The 20,165-nt window shown below is 43.6% G+C and overlaps 1 protein-coding gene across 1 annotated transcript in view; it reads right to left on the bottom strand.

The window, feature by feature from the left end:
- Positions 1–13,475: 13,475 nt before the first annotated feature.
- LOC139386284 (uncharacterized) overlaps positions 13,476–20,165 on the bottom strand; it is a 76,202-nt gene continuing 69,512 nt past the window's right edge. Inside the window, exons 30-31 of the mRNA XM_071131779.1 lie at positions 14,901–15,062; positions 13,476–14,659 (exon numbers count right to left, since the gene is read on the bottom strand). Coding sequence (XP_070987880.1) covers positions 14,519–14,659; positions 14,901–15,062 — 303 coding nt within the window. The 3' untranslated portion in view covers positions 13,476–14,518. The remainder of the gene's footprint in view (positions 14,660–14,900; positions 15,063–20,165) is intronic.

The raw sequence follows: 20,165 nt of genomic DNA, 5'->3' as shown, positions 1-20,165 counted from the left end.
ATTTTGATTTTGTATGACTGGGGTTCATTAAAATGTAATCATTGCGAAATGAATTCGACATCTCTGTCCAAATGCATGAGTTGATGTGTTTGAGATACAGTGATTGCAATCCCAGAAAACTGGGAACATACCCAGAACATTATCTAAGATTCCCATTAAGTTCTAGTTAGGGTTTTATCTAACATGAGCATGATAACATCCTTTTTTATTTTTATTTATTTAAATTAAATATCCTTGGAATGTTATCCTAACATTCACTAAAATGTTGTGCACAACATCTGTAACAACCAGAGAACATTCCCCAAAAGTTCTCATTGGGTTTCCACGTAATTTAATAACACAATGTACCAGTAATGTTTTTCACAAAACCAAAATAGTTTTTTTTAAAAGTTGGCACGGCCCCCTGTCGAAAGGATCAGTACACAATTCCTGGAAGCTGAAAATGTCCCAGTTCTTCCATGGCCTGCATACTCAGACATGTCACCCATTGAGCATGTTTGGGATGCTCTGGGTTGATGTGTACTACAGCATGTTCCAGTTCCTGCCAATATCCAGCAACTTCGCACAGACATTGAAGAGGAGTGGGACAATGATCCACAGGCCACAATCAACAGCCTGAGCAAATCTATGCAAAGGAGATGTGTCGGCCTGCATGAGACAAATTGTGATCACATCAGATACTGACTGTTTTCCTGATCCACGCCCCTACTTTTTTCAAATGTAGCTGTCTGTGACCAACAGATGCATATCTGACAAATTGATAACTGCTAATGGGTCTGTGTGGAACTATAGCCATAGTAGAATTGGGACAATGGTAGCCAATGGTAAAAGATGATGACTATGTTTGAAGTACAGATTTTCTTGGTTGCATCCAAACCCTGAATGCTAGGGTGCCCTTGATGGAAAATCTGACATGGTGTCAGTTCAATGAATACTCCATTGATAGCCGCTCATGATGTCATGTGTATACAATGAGACCACTCATTTTGTATGACTGTATCAGACCTCAGGATAAGACCCATAGGCAGACAGTTCGAAGTAACAAAAGTTACTCCAAGTGGTGGGGTTGGCCGAGACGAGGCACCGAAGAGTCGTCCCCAGGTCTTGATTGGCACGCTCCGGCTGGCCGTTGGATTGGGGATGAAGAAAACAACCTTCAATCATTACTCATCGTCTGTATGTACAGGGGGAAGATGGGGGCTCATCCAAAGTTGGCATCACCATCCTCTGGAGGATAAGAAATATGAGGGCACAAGGCGAGACCCAGATGCAGACACTGGAGGTAGATGGTTTGAGTCTTTGATATTTATTACATCCAAAAGGGGTAGGCAAGAGAATGGTCGTGGACAGGCAAAAGGTCAAAACCAGTCCCGGAGGTACAGTGTGGCAGGCAGGCTCGAGGTCAGGGCAGGAAGATTGTCAGGCAGGCAGGTACAGAGTCCAGAAAACAGGCAAGTCAAAACTGGAAGGACAAGTAAAAGAGAATAGAAAAGGCAGGAGCATGGGGAAATCACGCCGGTTGACTTGGAACATACAAGACGAACCGGCACAGAGAGACAGGAAACACAAGGATAACAAGAAACACCTGAAGGGGGTGGAGACTATAACAAGGACAGGTGGAACTGACCCCCCCCCCCCCCCCACCCCCCCTCAGGGACACCACCTGGCGTCCTACCTGGGTGCATACTGTACCTGATTGACCGGGGTGTAGGCGGTGGAAGTCAGTGATGAGGGCTGGATCCAGGATGTCTCTAGCGGGAACCCAGCACCTCTCCTCTGGGCCGTAACCCTCCCAGTCAACCAGGTATTGGAAACCCCTGCCCCTTGGTTGAACACCCAGGAGACGTCTCACTGTGTATTCCGGATGGCCATCAATGACATGGGGAGGGGGTGGGTGGGCCTCGGGACAGAAGAAAAAGGACTATGAGACACAGGCTTAATCCTAGACACATGAAGTATAGGGTGAATACGGAGGGTACGGGGTAACAAGAGACGGACAGCAGTGGAACTAAGGGCTCTAGAGATGGGAAACGGACCAATGAAATGGGGGGACAGTTTGCGGGACTCTATCCGAAGGGGCAGGTCCCGTGTGGACAGCCATACCCTCTGCCCAATGCGGTAGCAGGGAGCTGGAGTCCGGCGGCGGTCCGCTTGTTGACGATACCTGGAGTTGGTCTTGAGAAGTGCTATCCAAGCTCTTCTCCATGTACGTCGACAGTGGAGGACGAACATCTGGGCCGAGGGTACGTTGACTTCTGGTTCTTGTTCTGGGAAGAGCAGAGGTTGATACCCCATGGAGCACTCAAAAGGGGAGAGTCTCGTTGCTGGAAGGGTAGTGGGGTTGTTCTGGGCATACTCCACCCAGACCAGTTGTCGGGCTCCAGGTAGTGGGGTTGGTTGAGACCAGGCATCTTACGGTGGTCTCCAGGTCGTGGTCAGCTCGCTCTGACTGGCCGTTCGACTGGGGGTAGAATCCGGAGGATAGGCTGGCCGACGACCCAATTAGGGTGCAGAACGCCTTCCAAAACTGAGATGAAAATTGAGAACACTGGTCGGAAACCATTTCCACCGGGAGTCCATGGATCCGGAAGAAGTGCTGCACCATTTCCTTAGCAGAGGGAAGTTTGTGGAGAGGGATGAAATGAGTGGCTTTAGAGAACTGATCCACCACTGGCAGAATGACAGTGTTGCCATCAGACTGAGGAAGCCCAGTGACGAAGTCCAGAGAGATATGGGACCAGGGACGATGAGGAACCAGTAGTGGCTGAAGAAGGCTAGAAGGAGCTTGCCTTGGAGTCTTGTTCTGGGTGCACACTGTGTATGCGGCGATGAAGGCAGAGACGTCAGGAACCATTGTGGGCCACCAGAAACGTTCTTGAAGGAATGCTAGGGTACGACGGGAACCTGGATGACAGGTTAGCCTGGAGGAATGAGCCCATTCCAGGACCGGACTGATTTAGGGACAAACAGCCGGTTAGCCTGGACCCTTCAGGTCCAGGCTGGGAGCATTGTGCCTTGCGAACCAGGGTCTCAATACCCCAACCCACTGTGGCTGCAAGGCATAAGGTAGGGAAAATGGTTTCGGAGACTAAAGGTGTGGCAGAGGAACTGTATAGGTGGAAGAAAGGCTAAACATTTTTGGACCCTGGGAGGTAGGAAATGGTGAAGTTGAATCTCACAAACAAGAGAGCCCACCGAGCCTGCCTGGAGTTAAGGCGCTTGGCTGTAGGGAGATATTCCACATTTTTATGGTCGGTCCAGACCAAGAATGGTTTTTCTGCTCCTTCCAGCCAGTGCTTCCACTCTTCTAACGCCATCTTGAACGCCAGAAGTTCTCGGTTGCCCACGTCGTAGTTCCTCTCTGCAGGATTGAGACGATGGGACAGGAAGACAAGGGGATGAAGCTTTTGATCCTGGGCAGGATGGCCCCCACTGCAACGTCAGAAGCATCAACCTCTACCACAAATTGATGAGATGGGTCCGGATGGATGAGGATGGGTGCTGTTGGGAACTGATGCTTCAGGTCCACAAAGGCTTTGTTGACAGTTGGAGTACTTTGGGGGAGGTGAGTGCTGAGAGGGGGGCCGACAGGGTGCTTTAACCCTGAATGAAACGGCGGTAGAAGTTAGCAGAACCTAGGAATCGTTGCAACTGCACACTGGACGTAGGTTGAGGCCCATCCACCACTGCTTTCACCTTTCTAGGATCCATGTGGACATGACATATCCCAGAAAGGTGATTGTAGAGCGGTGGAACTCACACTTCTCGGCTTTCACGAGCAATTGGTTCTCCATGAGGCACTGAAGGACTTGGCTGAAATGAAGAACATGTTCTTGGTGGACCGGGAAAAAAACAGGATGTCATCAAGGTAGACAAACACAAAATGGTTTAGCATGTCCCGGACCACATCGTTTACCAAAGCCTGGAAGACCAAATGGCATGACCTGGTACTCATAATGTCCGCTGGCTGTGTTGAAGGCTGTTTTCCACTCATTCCCATCGCATATCAAAACCAGGTGGTAGGCATTCCGAAGGTCCAGCTTGGATAAAATGGTGGCCCCCTGGGGAGGTTCAAAAGCCGAGGAGAGGAGTGGTAGGGAGTACTGATTTTTAACCGTAATGTCATTCAGTCCCCGGTTGTCAATGCACAGACGCATGGTCTTGTCATTCTTTTCCACATAGAAAAACCCTGTGCCGGAGATGCAGATGGACGGACGGCCCCAGTCCAGCCCGGATAGAGAATATAGCCGACCCCGAGGTGGTGGGGTGCCTGGAAGAAGATCAATGGCACAATCATAAGGATGGTGCAGGGGAAGAGAAGTAGCATGTGCCTTACTGAAAACTTAAAGTAGGTCATGGTATTCAGTGGGAATGGCAGAAACACCCAAAGCCTTGCTAACGTCCTGAGGAAGACGTCTTTTGCCACAATGAGGGTGTCCTGCCGAAGCTGGAGTAACTTCCGGGCGGCCTCTCTCCCAGACCCCGGAGCCTCTCTCCCGAACACCTTCCTCACATCTGCCACGATTACCTCCAGACTGAGGCAGATGGCAGATTGTTGCTCCCACACCGCCGCGGCCCAGGCAAGTGCCCTCCCAGACATCACCGTAACGGGGTTCCAGGGAAAACGGGGTTCCCGGGAAAATGGGGTGACGGCGCTGCTACCAGCTGGGTTACAGAGTGGCTGGGAGGTTACCGTCATGGTCGGCTGCCTAGTAAGCAACCCACGGACTTGCTCCCGCAAAATATCCAAAACTTGGTTGTGACGATTGGCCGTGGCCTGGAACCCCTCCATCATGCCACGAAACAACTCCTTGTGCCTACCAATGGTGGCTCCTTGGGAGGAGATGGCATAGCGGAGCTGGTCCAAGTCTGCTGGGTCAGTCATGGCCAGTTCGTACTATCAGGAATCAAGGTAAGACCCAGATGCAGACTGTCGGAGTAACACTGTTTATTATAGGAACAGGGTTAGGCAAAGACAGGTCAAGGCAGGCAGGGGTCAAAAATCCAGGGAAGGATGGCAGGCGGACTCAGGGTCAGGGACAGGCAGAGTTTAGTAATCCAGAGGTGGAGCAAAGGTACAGGGCGGCAGGCAGGCTCAGCATCAGGCAGAGAGGTCAGGCGGGCGGGTACAGGGGCAGAACAAGCAAAGGTCAAAACCGGGAGGACTAGCTAAGCGAGGCTGGGAAATGATAGGAGCTGACAGGAAAAACGCTGGTAAGCTTGAACGAGCAAGACGAACTGGCAACAAATAGACAGAGAACACAGGTATATATACACAGGGGATAATAGGGAAGATGGGTGACATCTGGAGAGGGGTGGAGACAAGCACAAGTCATGTTATCCTCAGAGACATGTTATCCTCGTTACCAATGAAACATGTTATCCTTGACATTAACAAGACATGTTATCCTCGTTACTAACGAGACATGTTATCCTCTAACACATGTTACGTATCTGTTTTCTGAGACATCTTATCCTCTTACCTGTAGATCCAACGGGGGTGTTGGACAGACCCCCTAGATAACGTTGCTAATAAGCTCACACAGAACTGGAAAACTCAGCTCACACAGAACTGGTTGTGGCATTCATTGACCTCTTTCACACATAAGCTAGTCCCCTGACAGCTTTCATTCACTTAATACTTAATAGCTCAATTTCAATCCTCTTATTATCCATATTTCAATCGGTTTATTATCCTAATTTCAAATTCCAATCTTAACTTAAGTCTACCCCCTCCTTTTTCGAACATTCTGTTAAAAATCGCGCAACTTTTCAGCGTCCTGCTACTCATGCCAGGAATATAGTATATGCATATGATTAGTATGTGTGGATAGAAAACACTCTGAAGTTTCTAAAACTGGTTAAATCACGGCTGTGACTATAACAGATCGTGTGTTTCATCGAAAAGCGCAAGAAAAACTGCTCTTTGAAAGCTAAAAATAATTTCCATGCGTCACTTTCATGGGTTGTTAAAAGGGCACAAAATTAATTATGGACCTGCATGCAATTCCTACAGATTCCACACGATGTCGCCATTGTCGTCATTTTCCAGGGACTTTTTTGTTGGTAAATCCAACTAACTGGATTCAATTTCTTCCGGTCTCCGCCAGGATGTTGTGAAGTGCACATTTTCAGCCATTGATTTGAAGACAAGGAGCTATTGAATACACATCGCCCTGTAATCATTTTGATAGATTATAAACGTTTACTAATACCTAAAGTTGGATTACAAAAGTAATTCGAAGTGTTTTGTGAAAGTTTATCGTCGACTTTTTTCATTTTGAAAAATGACGCTGCGTTTTAAAACAATGTTTTTTTCTGAATTACACAGCTTCCATAGAAAGCTATTTTGGGTATATATGGACCGATTTAAACGAAAAAAAGACCCAATAGTGATGTTTATGGGGCATATAGGGGTGCCAAGAAAGAAGCTCGTCAAAGGTAATGAATGTTTTATATTTTATTTCTGCGTTTTGTGTAGCGCCGGCTACGCTAAATCTTTGTTTACGTCGCATTCAGGCATTTTGGGGTGTTGCATGCTATCAGATAATAGCTTCTCATGCTTTCGCCGAAAAGCATTTTACAAATCTGACTTGTTGGCTAGGTTCACAACGAGTGTAGCTTTAATTCAATACCCTGCATGTGCATTTTGATGAACGTTTGAGTTTTAACGAGTACATTTAGCATTTAGCGTAGCGCATTTGCATTTCCAGGTGTCTACTTGAGACATCTGCGTCTCAAGTAGGAGCAAGAAGTTAATAGTAATCATTTCAATTAATTTGTAATCCAAATTTCAATCAGCCAAATTTCAATCAGTTTAATATGTCATATCTCACATCCACATTCCACAAAGACATCTCCTCTAAACGCCTATAGACAGCTGGCAGCGGGGCTTTACATAGTAATGTTACACCCTCGCTCTAGTTTTCTCATAAAACTAGTGAATTGCCTTCTGTCTATAAGACTATGGATACCTTTTTATTTGTTACTCATCTTGATCAAGTTTTTCTTTTTATACATTAATTTAAATGTACTTACTGAAATCAGTTGCCGTCCCTCAATTGCTCATGGATGATGAGTCTCCTACTGGGCAGCTCACAGTAAGGGTCTGGTCTGGGTGGGTCCTCGTCTTCTTTTGGTCAGAGAGGAATTTCCCTCACGCTTTGTAACGCACTCTATGCGTAGTGGGTGCGGAGTCAGGCGCAGGAAGCAAAGGGTAAAGAACAATGTTTTATTCCGGCGCAGGGAAAATGTTCACGCCAAAACACCAGACGCTAATACAAAACCGGCCCAAAACCAGGACCCAAACAGTCCGGAGAAAAACAAAGGAGATTGCACAAACACAAACATGAACAGAGAAAAAATAAGCCCTCACAAAGAACAGGCGGGCATTACCGGCTTAAATAGCCCAACTAAAACCTAAACAAGAAACAGGTGTAACCAATAAGACAATACCAACAGAAAAGGGAAAGGGGATCAGTGGCAGCTAGTAGACCGGTGACGACGATCGCCAAGCGCCGCCCGAACAGGAAGAGGAGCCACCTTCGGTGGGAGTCGTGACACGCTTCATAAAATGCGCCACCATTGTGGAAATTCTTACACAATTCTTACACAGGGACATTCAAAGTCAATCTTAAATGAATCATTGTTTATTGTTTAACGTGCTGGAGAGGTTCCAATCAACTCAATGCAGCATAGTACACATGTCAATCAGGAGCTCTCTTTGGGCAGACCCAGCAGTTATCTTATATACGGCTATACACAGACAAGTTATATTTGCATTATATTTGCATTTGCATGGACCTGGTTCTCTATTCCCCAGACGGGGGTAGCCGCTAGGCACAAGGTAGGAAGAATGGTTTCGGGGTCTGAGGTTGTAGAAGAGGGGCAATAGCGGCGTGAAAGTGTGTACGGCTTAACATTCTTAGACGCGGGCGGTAGGAGATGGTGAAGTTGAACCGGTTGAACAACAGGGCCCATCAAGCTTGCCTGGAGTTGAGATGATTGGAGGTGCGGAGATATTCCAGGTTCTTGTGATTCGTCCACACTATGAATGGAAGTTCCGCCCCCTCTAACCAGTGTCTCAACTCCTCCAAGACCATCTTCACCGCCAGTAGTTCTCGATTCCCCACATCATAATTCCTCTCCGTGGCGTTAAGGCGATGGGAAAAGAAGGCGCAGAGATGCAGCTTAAGGTCCAGGGCAGAACACTGGGACAGGACGGCCCCCACTCCGACATCCAAAGCGTCTACCTCCACCATGAACTGATGGGACGGGTCCGGATGGCTCAAAATTGGAGCTGTGGTGAAGCGGTGCTTAAGGTCCAAGAATGCCCGGTCAGCAGCTGGGGACCATATGAACGAGACCTTGGGAGAGGTGTGTGCTGGCAGGGGGGAAGCCAGGGTGCTGTAACTCCGGATAAAACGGCGATAGAAATGGGCAAATCTTAAGAAATGTTGCAGCTTCATTCTGGATGTGGGTTGAGGCCAATCCACCACCGCTCTCACATTTCCCGGATCCATCTTTTCACTAACCTTTGATGATCTTCATCTACATCCGGAAAATGCGAGTTCCATCGCTCCACCATCTCCTTCCTTGGACACATTCCCAGCAGCAATGATGTGTCCAAGGATGGAGATGGTGAGGCGATGGAACTATAATTTTTCGGCTTTGACAAACAGCTGGTTCTCCAGGTGACACTGGAGGACTTGTCAGATGTGGAGAATGTGTTCTTGAGTGTTCTTGGGCTTGAAGTAGACTAGCCTCTCCAGGCTAGGGGTGGTATTTTCACATCCGGATGAAAAGTGTGTCCAAAGTAAACTGCCTGCTACTCAGGCCCAGAAGCTTGGATATGCATATTATTAGTAGAAATAGAAAACACTCTGACGTTTCTAAAACTGTTTGGATGATTTCTGTGAGTATAACAGAACTTATTTGGCAGGCAAAACCCCGAGGACAAACCAACCAGGACATGTTTTTTTTAGGTCACTCTTTTCAATCGGTTTTCAATGGGAATCTAGATTTCTAAGGCACTTGCTTGCAGTTCCTATCGCTTCCACTGGATGTCACCAGTCTTTAGAAATTGGTTGATGTTTATCCTTTGAGAAATTAAGAAGTAAGGCAGTTCAGAACGAGGATCGAGTGAAGTGTACTGTTGTGGTTGAGGCGCGTGACCTGAAAGCTCGCTACACTTAGTTTTTATCCCCTATTGAACGTAGTTTATCCCGTCTTAAATTTTATCGATTATTTACGTTAAAAAAATACCTATAGTTGTATTAGGAAAGTTGTTTGAAATGTTTGGACAAAGATTACAGCTAACTTATGAGATATTTTGTAGTCATGTTGCGTGAGTTGGAACCAGTGTTTTTTCAAACGCGCTAAATAAATGGACATTTTGGAGATATAACGACGGAATTAATCAAATAAAATGACCATTTGTGATGTTTATGGGACATATTGGAGTGCCAACAAAAGAAGATCTTCAAAGGTAAGGCATGAATTATATCGTTATTTCTGAATTTTGTGTCGTGCCTGGCGGGATGAAATATAATTGTCTGTGTTTTTTGATGGGGTGCTATCCACAGATAATAATATGGTTTGCTTTCGCCGTAAAGCCTTTTTGAAATCTTACACAGCGGCTGGATTAACAAGAAGTTTATCTTTAATCCTATGAATAACACTTGTATCTTTCATCAATGTTTATGATATGTATTTCTGTAATTTGATTTGGCTCTCTGCAATTTCACCGATGTTATTTGAGACAATGCGTTACTGAACATAACGCGCCAATTTAAACTGAGGTTTTTGGACATAAAGAGGGACTTTATTGAACAAAACAAACATTTATTGTGTAACATGGAGTCCTGGGAGTGCCACCAGATGAAGATCATCAAAGGTTAGTGATTAATTTAATCACTATTTCTGACTTTTGTGAGCCCTCTCCTTGGCTGGAAAATGTCTGTATGGTTTTTTGTGGCTAGGTACTGTCCTAACATAATCGCATGGTGTGCTTTCGCCGTAAAGCCTTTTTGAAATCGGACACTGTGGTTGGATTAACAAGAAGTCTATCTTTAAAATGGTTTATAATACTTGTATGTTTGAGGAATTTTAATTATGAGATTTCTGTTGTTTGAATTTGGCGCCCTGCAATTTCACTGGACGTTGTCGAGGTGGGACGCAAACCCCAGAGAGGCTAGACTACTTGAACTTAAATTTGGAGGTCCTGCGGACTCCCAAGTGGCGCAGTGGTCAGTCTAGCTGTGCCACTAGAGATTCTGGGTTCGAGTCCAGGCTCTGTCGCAGCCGGCCACGACTGGGAGACCCATGGGGCAGAGCACAATTGGCCCAGTGTCGTCCGGGTTAGGGGAGGGTTTGGCCGGCAGGGATGTCCTTGTCCCATCGTGCACTAGTGACTCCTGTGGCTGGCCGGGTGCAATGCACCGTCGCCAGGTGTACGGTGTTTCCTACATAACATTGGTGCGGTTAAGTGGGCATTGTGTCAAGAAGCTGTGCGGCTTGGTTGGGTTGTGTTTCGGAGGATGCACGGCTCTCGACCTTCGCCTCTCCCGAGTCCATATGGGAGTTGCAGCGATGAGACAAGACTGTCACTACCAATTGGATACCACAAAATTGTGGAGAAAAAGGAGAAAAATAAATAGATAGAAAATATATATACAAAAATAGAAATTCAATTACTGGAATAGGCTGACTTGAATATAGTCCTAGGACTATGTTGTTGTATAGGTGGAGTTATGGGCCAATTTGCATATATTCCTCTAAGGACACATGTGGAATTGCATGAACATTTTTTTTTTTGCTGTTGTTTCAAGCCATTTTGAAATGTTGATCCCAATGTCACACATTGGCCACATTATTTATAGAAAGACCCACATGCACTCACACACATACACACACAGACATCCACACACATCCACAAACACACATATCCGTTCATGTTATACACACATCACAGCTGCTGTTACCACACACTTATTATGATTGCTAAATACTGCACAATTTAAACACTTATACTATATACACAAACGTATGTGGACACCCCTCCAAATGACTGGATTTGGCTATTTCAGCCACACCCGTTACTGACAGGTATATAAAATCAAGCACAAAGCCATGCAATCTCCATAGACAAACATTGACAGTAGAATAGCCTTAACGAAGAGCTCAGTGACTTTCATTGTGACACCGTCATAGGATGCTACCTTTCCAACAAGTCATTTCCTCAAAGTTCTGCCCTGCTAGAGCTGCCCCGGTCAAATGTAAGTGCTGTTATTATGAAGTGGAAACGTCTAGGAGCAACAATGGCTCAGCCGCGAAATGGTAGGCCACACAAGCTCACAGAATGGGACTGCAGAGTGCTAAAGCGTGTAACGTGTAAAATCTTCTGTCCACGGTTGCAACACTCACTACCGAGTTCCAAACTGCCTCTGGAAGCAACATTAGCACAAGAACTGTTCGTTGGGAGCTTCGTGAAATGGGTTTCCATGACCGAATCTGGTTTTGGCAGATGCCAGGAGAACGCTACCTGCCTGAATGCATAGAGCCAACTGTAAAGTTTGGTGGAAGAGGAATAATGGTCTGGGGCTGTTTTTCATGGTTCGGGCTAGGCCCCTTAGTTCCAGTGAAGGGAAATGTTAACACTACAACATATAATTACATTCTAGACGATTCTGTGCTTTTAACTTTGCGGCAACAGTTTAGGGAAGGACCTTTTCTGTTTCACCATGACATTGTCCCCATGCACAAAGCGAGGTCCATACAGAAATGGTTTGTCTAGAACGGTGTGGAAGAACTTGACTGGCCTGCACAGAGCCCTGACCTCAACTCCATCAAACACCTTTGGGATGAATTGGAACACCGACTGCAAGCCAGGCATAATCGGCCAATATCAGTGCCAAACCTCACGAATGCTCTTGTGGCTGAATGGAAGCAAGTCCCTGCAGCATTGTTCCAACATCTAGTGGAAAGTCTTCCCAGAAGAGTGGAGGCTGTTATAGCAGCAAAGGGGGGACCAACTCCATATTAATGCCCATAATTTTAGAATGTGGTGTTCGATGAGCAGGTGTCCACATACCTTTGGTCATGTAGTGTAGCTCCTATTGGTGGTTTACACCTCCTGTTATAGAGGGTTGATTTCAGATCAAGTCATTTTTATTGGAAATCCTGTGATGAGAAATATTTTGAACGGACTACTCAGGATGTGTTATGCATTATGAAGAGAATATTCATAGGAAGTGTTATCAAATTAATTTGTTTATTTTTAGTAATGATTATAAGCAGTTCATAAGAAGACCTAAAACATTGTTATCAAACCAACACTACAAATTAAATGAATGTTTTTAATAATAACCTTTCTTTATGGATTGATTGCTATTTTATTATAGTACCAATCATTTAAAAAAATGAGTGTTATGCCTAGTATAAAAAGTATCTCAAATGTTACTTGGAAACCACTTTCACTAGCTAGGATCTTGTAACTGGAGGCTGTCACTTCCTACTAGTCTCTCCTCCCAATCATAACTCCGCACTAGTCCCTTGGTCCTTCCCTATTGCAAAGGAAATGAGCATCATTACTTTGCCCTTTGTTTTTCACATTCGCCAAGATGACACACCTCTTTCTTAGTCCACATCCCACATCCCACAGTCCACACCCTCTCAATAAAGGTCTGTTGCTCCCCAACCCCCATCACTTATTTGGGACAGGCACTGACCAGCTCCAACTTGGTTCACTATAGTACGTCCAACTACATAAAAACAGAGACAATGGAAGGGACCCAAGCCCGCACCACAGTGCCATCCTACCTGGGATGGTCCATTTTCAACACTTTATGCTGCTGTCTCCCAATTGGAATTGCGGCAATAGTTTGCTCATGCAGGGTAAGATATCCAAAATTCAGACTCAATCAATTATTCAAGAAGTCTAAAGGTATTTACAAACGCATCTGCTGATTAACTATTGAATAGCTTGTCTGATTTTTTGAGGTGGATTCTGTGGTTATCTAAGTGAAAGTGGGATAATGCATTGATTATCCCCCATTGTGTGTTTGAAGGCGGATAATGCAAACGCAGTTGGAGAGGCAACAGCGGCTGCAGAGGCATCCAGGATGGCCAAGATCCTTAACATCGTTGGATTTGTTGTTGGCATTGTGTTGCTCATCATTGTTGTTGCACTGAAACTCACTAGTCGCGAGTGAAAAAGGAGGAAATGTTTTTGTACCATCTTTTGCCCTTTGCATTCCTTTTTATGCCTTCATGCAACACACCAGCCCAGATCTACCCTGATGAGGACAAGCTGTGCTCTAACTGAGACCCAGTGTAAACAAACGCCCTGAAAGCCATTAACTGACCAGCTCTTGTGCTCCATACTCAGAGACAACTGCATGTTGCAGTTGCTGGTTTGAGAAAATACATGAAGCTTCCTGACTGTCAAATGTAATAATAAACACACGAATCAGCCATAATTCATGGTCTTTGTTTATTCATTTCCAAGCCCATTTGAGACATAGAAATGTTGATACAAGCAATACAGGCATAACAGTTTACATCAAAAGCACAGACTGATCATTGCAAAAAGTGTATAAATCAGTCTTGGATTTTTGAAAAGGTTTTAAGACTTATCTGTCCTCCTACTGTGTCCTGTGTCAATACTGTGTATACCAATGTTCTAAAACTCAAAACCTCTACTACAATCTAGATTTTAACACCACAATGTTTCAGCCCAACAGCAGCAGCCGCCATTTAAGCAGGGAGGTGGAACTGAAGAAATGCAACCACTGTCAAATTCATACACTCAGCTATGGGATACAAGGGTTATCAAAAAGATTGATATGATAGTTTTAAACATACATATTTCTTTCAATTATACAATTATTGTTAACAAAAAGTAAGATGACAAAAAAAAGCAAAAACATGGAGCATTGCTACCTATATTTTGGATTATGATAGAGTAATGCAGTTGCACTAAATCCGTAAGGCATTTATAAAGTTATATTCATCAAGAACCAATGGGTATTCATTGACATGACCATTGAACAGCAGGAAACATCACAGATTGTGCCTGTAACTGACAACAGCAACTGAGGATCCTAAAAATAATCTCAACACACATAGGTATGAGGGACACCTCCTGCGCCACCCTCCCAGCATTCTAGTCCCAGTGGGCAAACCTGGTTGCAGTGATGTCAGCCTGAGGTATTTTGTGACGTCGTGGTCAGGTTGTATACAGATTGTAAAAGGATAGGTGTGTGTGTGTGTGTGCATGAAGAACCTCTCCGTCACACTCCCAAGGAGAACGTTTTGGTCTTTCATCAGTTGCCAGTCCATACACATCAGTTGCCAGTCCATACACAACTGTGTATTTCCCAAGCAGATCAGCCATCATGAATTCTAAAAAGTACTGTATGTGAGGGGCTCTCAACATTTTCCGTTCCGACGCTTACTACAATGCTTTCGCAAAAATCCAGGGACCCCTACATCATGTCATGATTCTGGTTGAGAATCACTAAGCTTGATCAGTATTTTCCTCCTGGGCTTTGTGACGCACTTCCATGGTTCGGAGCCCCAAGCTCTTCTTTCTCAACAGCCTTTCAACATGGAGGAACACCAAATCCTCCCTGTGCTTCTGCAGGAGTCCCTCCACCTCCTGCTCAAGAAACAGACACGAAACAGGAATGGAACATGATAATTGCCAAAGATTCACTGACTGTGGCTAACAGTTGTTTTCCATCACCATTGTGTGGAATGCTTTAGAAATAACACTCGGTATCACTTTATTTGGAAAGACCAAAATAGATGGTTTATTTATTGTTTCTAGCTATCATAATCGTTGAGGTAAAATGCCAGACATTATGCTAATGTCGATTCCCCGGAGAGGAAGAACGTACTTCCTGTGAAAGGAGCCCCCGACTGGGCCTCTGAAGCCCCTCCAGCAGGGAGGTGGGGTGGGAGTCCCATGGCATGGAGCTCTCTGGAGCAGCACATTCCATACCCATTGAGGAACTCCCTAGTCGGGCCTCGAATAGCTCACCCAGACATGCTTGCAGCAGCTAAGAAAGAAAAACAGTAACATATTACATATAATGCTTTATAACTTCTTATACGCACAAATTAGTCTTTAAAAAAGTATTATAACGTCTGGTATCACTTTACTTGACGCACCTTCTTATGAAGACTTAGATATCCTTGTAAACATATTCATACTGTGGGACCTTATAGATGCAGTCATAGAGCATTATGAAACTATGATAAATCTAATTGTCTTGAGTGTTTAGGATCCCTTTATAATGTCTTATGATAACCTTATAATGATCATAACATATCATAAGCCTTGTTATAATTGAATGAGGAATTGGCGTGCTCCTGTGGCGGTCGGTGTCGTTTAAGATGAGGGAGGACGATTCTTTTTTTTTTTATGAGCAAGTTCTTATTTCTATTACAGCATATTGGATGACTGTCATTCATATTCCATTCACAGAGCTCAATGTAACATCAATAAGTTTAGGCTACTACATGATACTTAAATGTTCCCTATACCCATCATGAGGTTGCTTACAACCCAGCCTAAAAATTTAAGTTTACAACGTAGATGCACAGGCCGAGATAAATTTGAGTAATCAAGGTGACAGACATTGACACATTCAATACCGCATTGCACACTCTTGCCTCCATCTACAGTAAGGGATCTAGGGTGTAATTATTAGTCCAACAGTTGCAAACAAGAGTTTCTATTGGACAAATTTAGGTATTTTTCTATCCCTGTTTTTTTCCCGTTTGCTTCCGTTTAAGAAACGTTTTTCAACAGAATCGGTGGAATGAATACACCCTTAATCACATGCAAACACAGTTCATTTTCATAGCAGCCACATACAACAATAAAGGGATCATGCGGTTCGTATTCCTTCTTGCATCTACATGCTCCCCTCCTTTCACTTTTTCCCCTTCGCTTGTGAACTTCAGTGTACAACACATCAGCTTTCTGTGGCCAAGTGAAAAAACCTTTCGAAGCCAAACCTTCATGTCATAATCGCTAACCGCTACACACATCCCACATCGTTGTCACCATATTAACATCATTGTCAACATAGCTAGCTACTAGAACTAATGCAAGTAAACCTGTTGCAATCATGCAGTACAGTGTACAGTCGGCAGTTTAGCAGTTACACCGGTGGGCCAAGTTGGATGAAAATTAATAATCATCTCATATTGCTCAAATAAACAGCATACCTGGTTTCAAATAACAGATAAAGCAGCACAACGCCTCTCCCCTATTTGACCTAGATAGTTTGTGTGTATGCATTGATATGTAGGCTATGTGTTGTGAAAGAAAATACTTATTTACCTGGTTTGTTTATGTTAATAGTTAGCAATGAATACTTAACAAACAGGACATATCTGTTCTGTTTATTCTGTGTTTTCATGGGCTCCATTCTAGATCCCTGCAGCTAATCAGGGCGTATGGTCACTGGAGATGGCTTGAGCTGAGAAATGAGTTAAAGACTGCATTACATAGACAAGAATGTGTTTTACTAGAGATAGCTTTGGAGTAGAACAATCCTTCATTATCTCAAAATCAAACACCTCTCCAAACAGGTCAGGGACAAAGTTGTGGAGAAGTACAGATCACGGTTGTGATGTTAGCCTTCTAAATGAGATAATTGTTTTTCATTTGAAGTCTTAACCAGTCAGTGACCACACCCACGTGAGCACGGACATTAATGTCAGCGTCATGGAACGGCCCTTTTCCAGGATGCATAAACCCCCCCCCCCCGTGACCAAATTCACATTAGACCAGAAAGCATGGAGCTGTGGCTACATGTTGAAATGGTTGGCAATTTAAATACAGACCAGTTATGTGCAGCGCCAGCTGTACACTTTGAAATGATTAAGAACACTACAAGGCTACACATTAACAGTCTGCAGCTGTGCATGTAAACTAGTCTAGTAAACTCGACCGAAAACGAGAGACAAAGAACAATTTGCTCTCACCACTCTATTCTAACGAACAGAGCCCGCTGAACAAACTACGAAAGACTTTGAGACTTCTGTCGAATTACTCTCCAGACAGACCGCCAATTTCAACAGAAAGAAAACAAAGACATACAAGCGTAAATATCTGTTGCATTTCAAAATCCGAATGAGCAGTTGCTTGGGTGCTAAATATCCATATTTATGCTGGGCGTATTTTCACATGTATGTACAATAAGCCCACTCTCTGTCTCTCCCACTGTCTTTCCCGCTCTTTATCCACACCCTTTTCCATTGTCTATCAAGCCATCATATCGGGTTAGTCCACTAGGGACTTTTCATTGCATTGTGTAGTAATCAATGTGTAAGCTATCCTGTTTGTGTGTTTATGTAATTCTGTGTGATTATTTTGTTAGTTAGTAAATAAATAATTAAGCCAATTTGTAAATCGCTGATTCATCATTTATGCTACTGTTCGTGCAGATATCCAAGAGTTTTGCGGCATTCAGAACGAGACTGATAGAAGGTAACAATTCATTAATGACTGTTTGATGACTGAAATATAAGAGAACTTTATATCTTTAAGAGTTAATTCGTAAACTTGGTCCTGTAAACTTGGTCCAAACATTTCAAGCAACGTTTCTTATCCAACCTCATGTACCCTAAAATGCAAATAATCAATAAAATTTAAGACAAATAAACTGTTTCCAATACCGGAGAAAAATAACGAGGAGCGCGCTCCTGTTCACGAGCACCAAAAGACTTGAGTCCATCTGAGTGACACATGGAAAGAATGGGACTACTTCTTAATTTCTCAATTGAAAAACATTGAACAATTTCTAGACTGTTGACATCTAGTGGAAGCCATAGGAACTGCAATCTGGGCCCTAATAAATCAGGTTTACCATAGAAATACATTGGAAAACACAATGACCTCAAAATAAAATTTCCCTGGATAGATTGTGCTCGGGGTTTTGCCTGCCAAATCAGTTCTGTTATACTCACAGACATTATTTTAACAGTTTTAGAAACTTTAGTGTGTTTTCTATCCAATACTACCATGCATATGCATATCCTAGCTTCTGGGCCTGAGCAACAGGCAGTTTACTTTGGGGGTACACTTTTCATCCGGACGTGAAAATACTGCCCCCTAGCCCGAAGGAGTTTGCTTAACAAGTCACATAATAAGTTTCATGGACTTACACTGTGTGCAATAATAGTGCCTTTTGAATGACTACCTCATCTCTGTACCTCACAAATAAAATTATCCGTAAGGTCCCTCAGTCGAGCAGTGATTTTGAAACACAGCTTCAACCACAAAGAACAGGGAGGTTTTCCAATGCCTTGTAAAGAAGGACACCTATTGATAAAATAATTACACTTTGGATGGTGGATCAATACACCCAGTCACTACAACGATACAGGTGCCTTTGTAACTCAGTTGCTGGAGAGGAAGGGGATTTCACCATGAGGCCAATGGTGACTTTAAAAAAAATGGCTGTGATATGGGAAAACTGAGAATGGATCAACAACATTGTAGTTACTCTACAATACTAACCTAAATGGCACTTCATTTCGGAAGGAAGCCTGTACAGAGTGAAAATATTCCAAAACATGCATCCTGTTTGTAATAACGCTCTAAAGTAAACCTGCAAAAAGATTTCCTGAATGCAAAGCATTATCTTTGGGGCAAATCCAACACAACACATCACTGAGTACCATTATTCATACTATCAAGAATAGCGATGGCTGCATCATGTTATGGGTATGCTGGTCATCGGCAAGGACAATGGCATTTTGGGGGGATAAAAAGAAACGTAATAGAGATAAGAACAAGGAGAACTTGGTTCAGTCTACTTTCAAACTTACACTGGGAGACAAATTCACCTTTCAGCAGGACAATAACATAAAATACGAGGCCAAATATACATTGGAGCTGCTTACCAAGACGACGTTGAATGTTCCTGAGTGGCTTAGTTACAGTTTTGTATTAAATCCACTTTGGCAAGACTTGAAAATGGCTATCTAGCAATGGTCAACAACCAACTTGACAGAGCTTGAAGAATTCAAAAAATAATAATGTACAAAAATAGTATACAATCCAGGTGTGCAAAGCTCTTAGAGAATTACCCAGAAAGATTCACAGCTGTAATCGCTGCCAAAGGGGTTTCTAACATGTCATGACATGTGAATTCTTATGTCAATTAGATATTTCTGTGTTTCATTTTCGATACATTTTCAAAAATGTTTAAACACAATGTTTTCACTTTGTCATAATGGGGTATTGTGTGCCGATGGGTGAGATTTTTTTTATTGAATCCATTTTGAATTCAGGCTGTAACACAATAAAATGTGGAATAAGTGAAGGGGTATGAATACTTTCTGAAGGCCCCCGTAGATGACGTCACAATGTAGTACTGATTCTTTATTTTTTCACAATCCTTATTTATATACTGTTTTCTATATTGTTTTACTAGGTTTTTTTTTACAAAAAAATAAATGCACAACTGTTGCTCACAGGAAGTAACCTAACATAAATGTTTCACCCGGGCCTCTAGGGCTCTGTTTGTAGTGCACGGATATAATATGCCTCTCCGCAACAGCAATTTCTCTCTATCACCTCCTCTCTTAGGTGGCTGTACAACTTTATGCCGAAAAACCTTAGTTGGCACACATCATGTCCCACAGCATTAACACTAGAGCCCAGCCTGGAAACTTCTTTCTAAAATCTAAGGATCCAAATCACGTTCTGCGCATATGTTATTTTACACACGCATTCAAATTTCTCTCTTTACTCACCCTCTTCTGAACCCTCAACCAATTTGATCAATATGATGATGTAGCCTATGTCTGTGCCTCGTATTTCTGAACAGCTGCGATTTGAATGAACATTCCAAAAATATATATGAAGGCTACGACCATGTCTGTGGTAACGGATAATGCCGTAGGCACAAGCAAGTCTACACATTGCATTGGGGCAAAACAATTTGTGTTTTGTGTGATGATTATGGTGCGATATAGCCTCCTGTTTAGCCAATGTTTGCAATGATGAAGAAAAAAAAACATTACATCGTTCTTGATTGCTTGTCTGTGTCTTGCTTGTTTGATATGCTGTGCATGTATATACCTGCATGTAACTCCCCTCCTGAAAAACGAACAGAAAATTGCTAGACAACCACTTTATG

The sequence above is a fragment of the Oncorhynchus clarkii genome, chromosome 27 (genome assembly GCF_045791955.1).
Source record: "Oncorhynchus clarkii lewisi isolate Uvic-CL-2024 chromosome 27, UVic_Ocla_1.0, whole genome shotgun sequence".
Classification (NCBI taxonomy): domain Eukaryota; kingdom Metazoa; phylum Chordata; class Actinopteri; order Salmoniformes; family Salmonidae; genus Oncorhynchus; species Oncorhynchus clarkii.
This window is presented reverse-complemented; position numbering and strand designations above follow the sequence as displayed.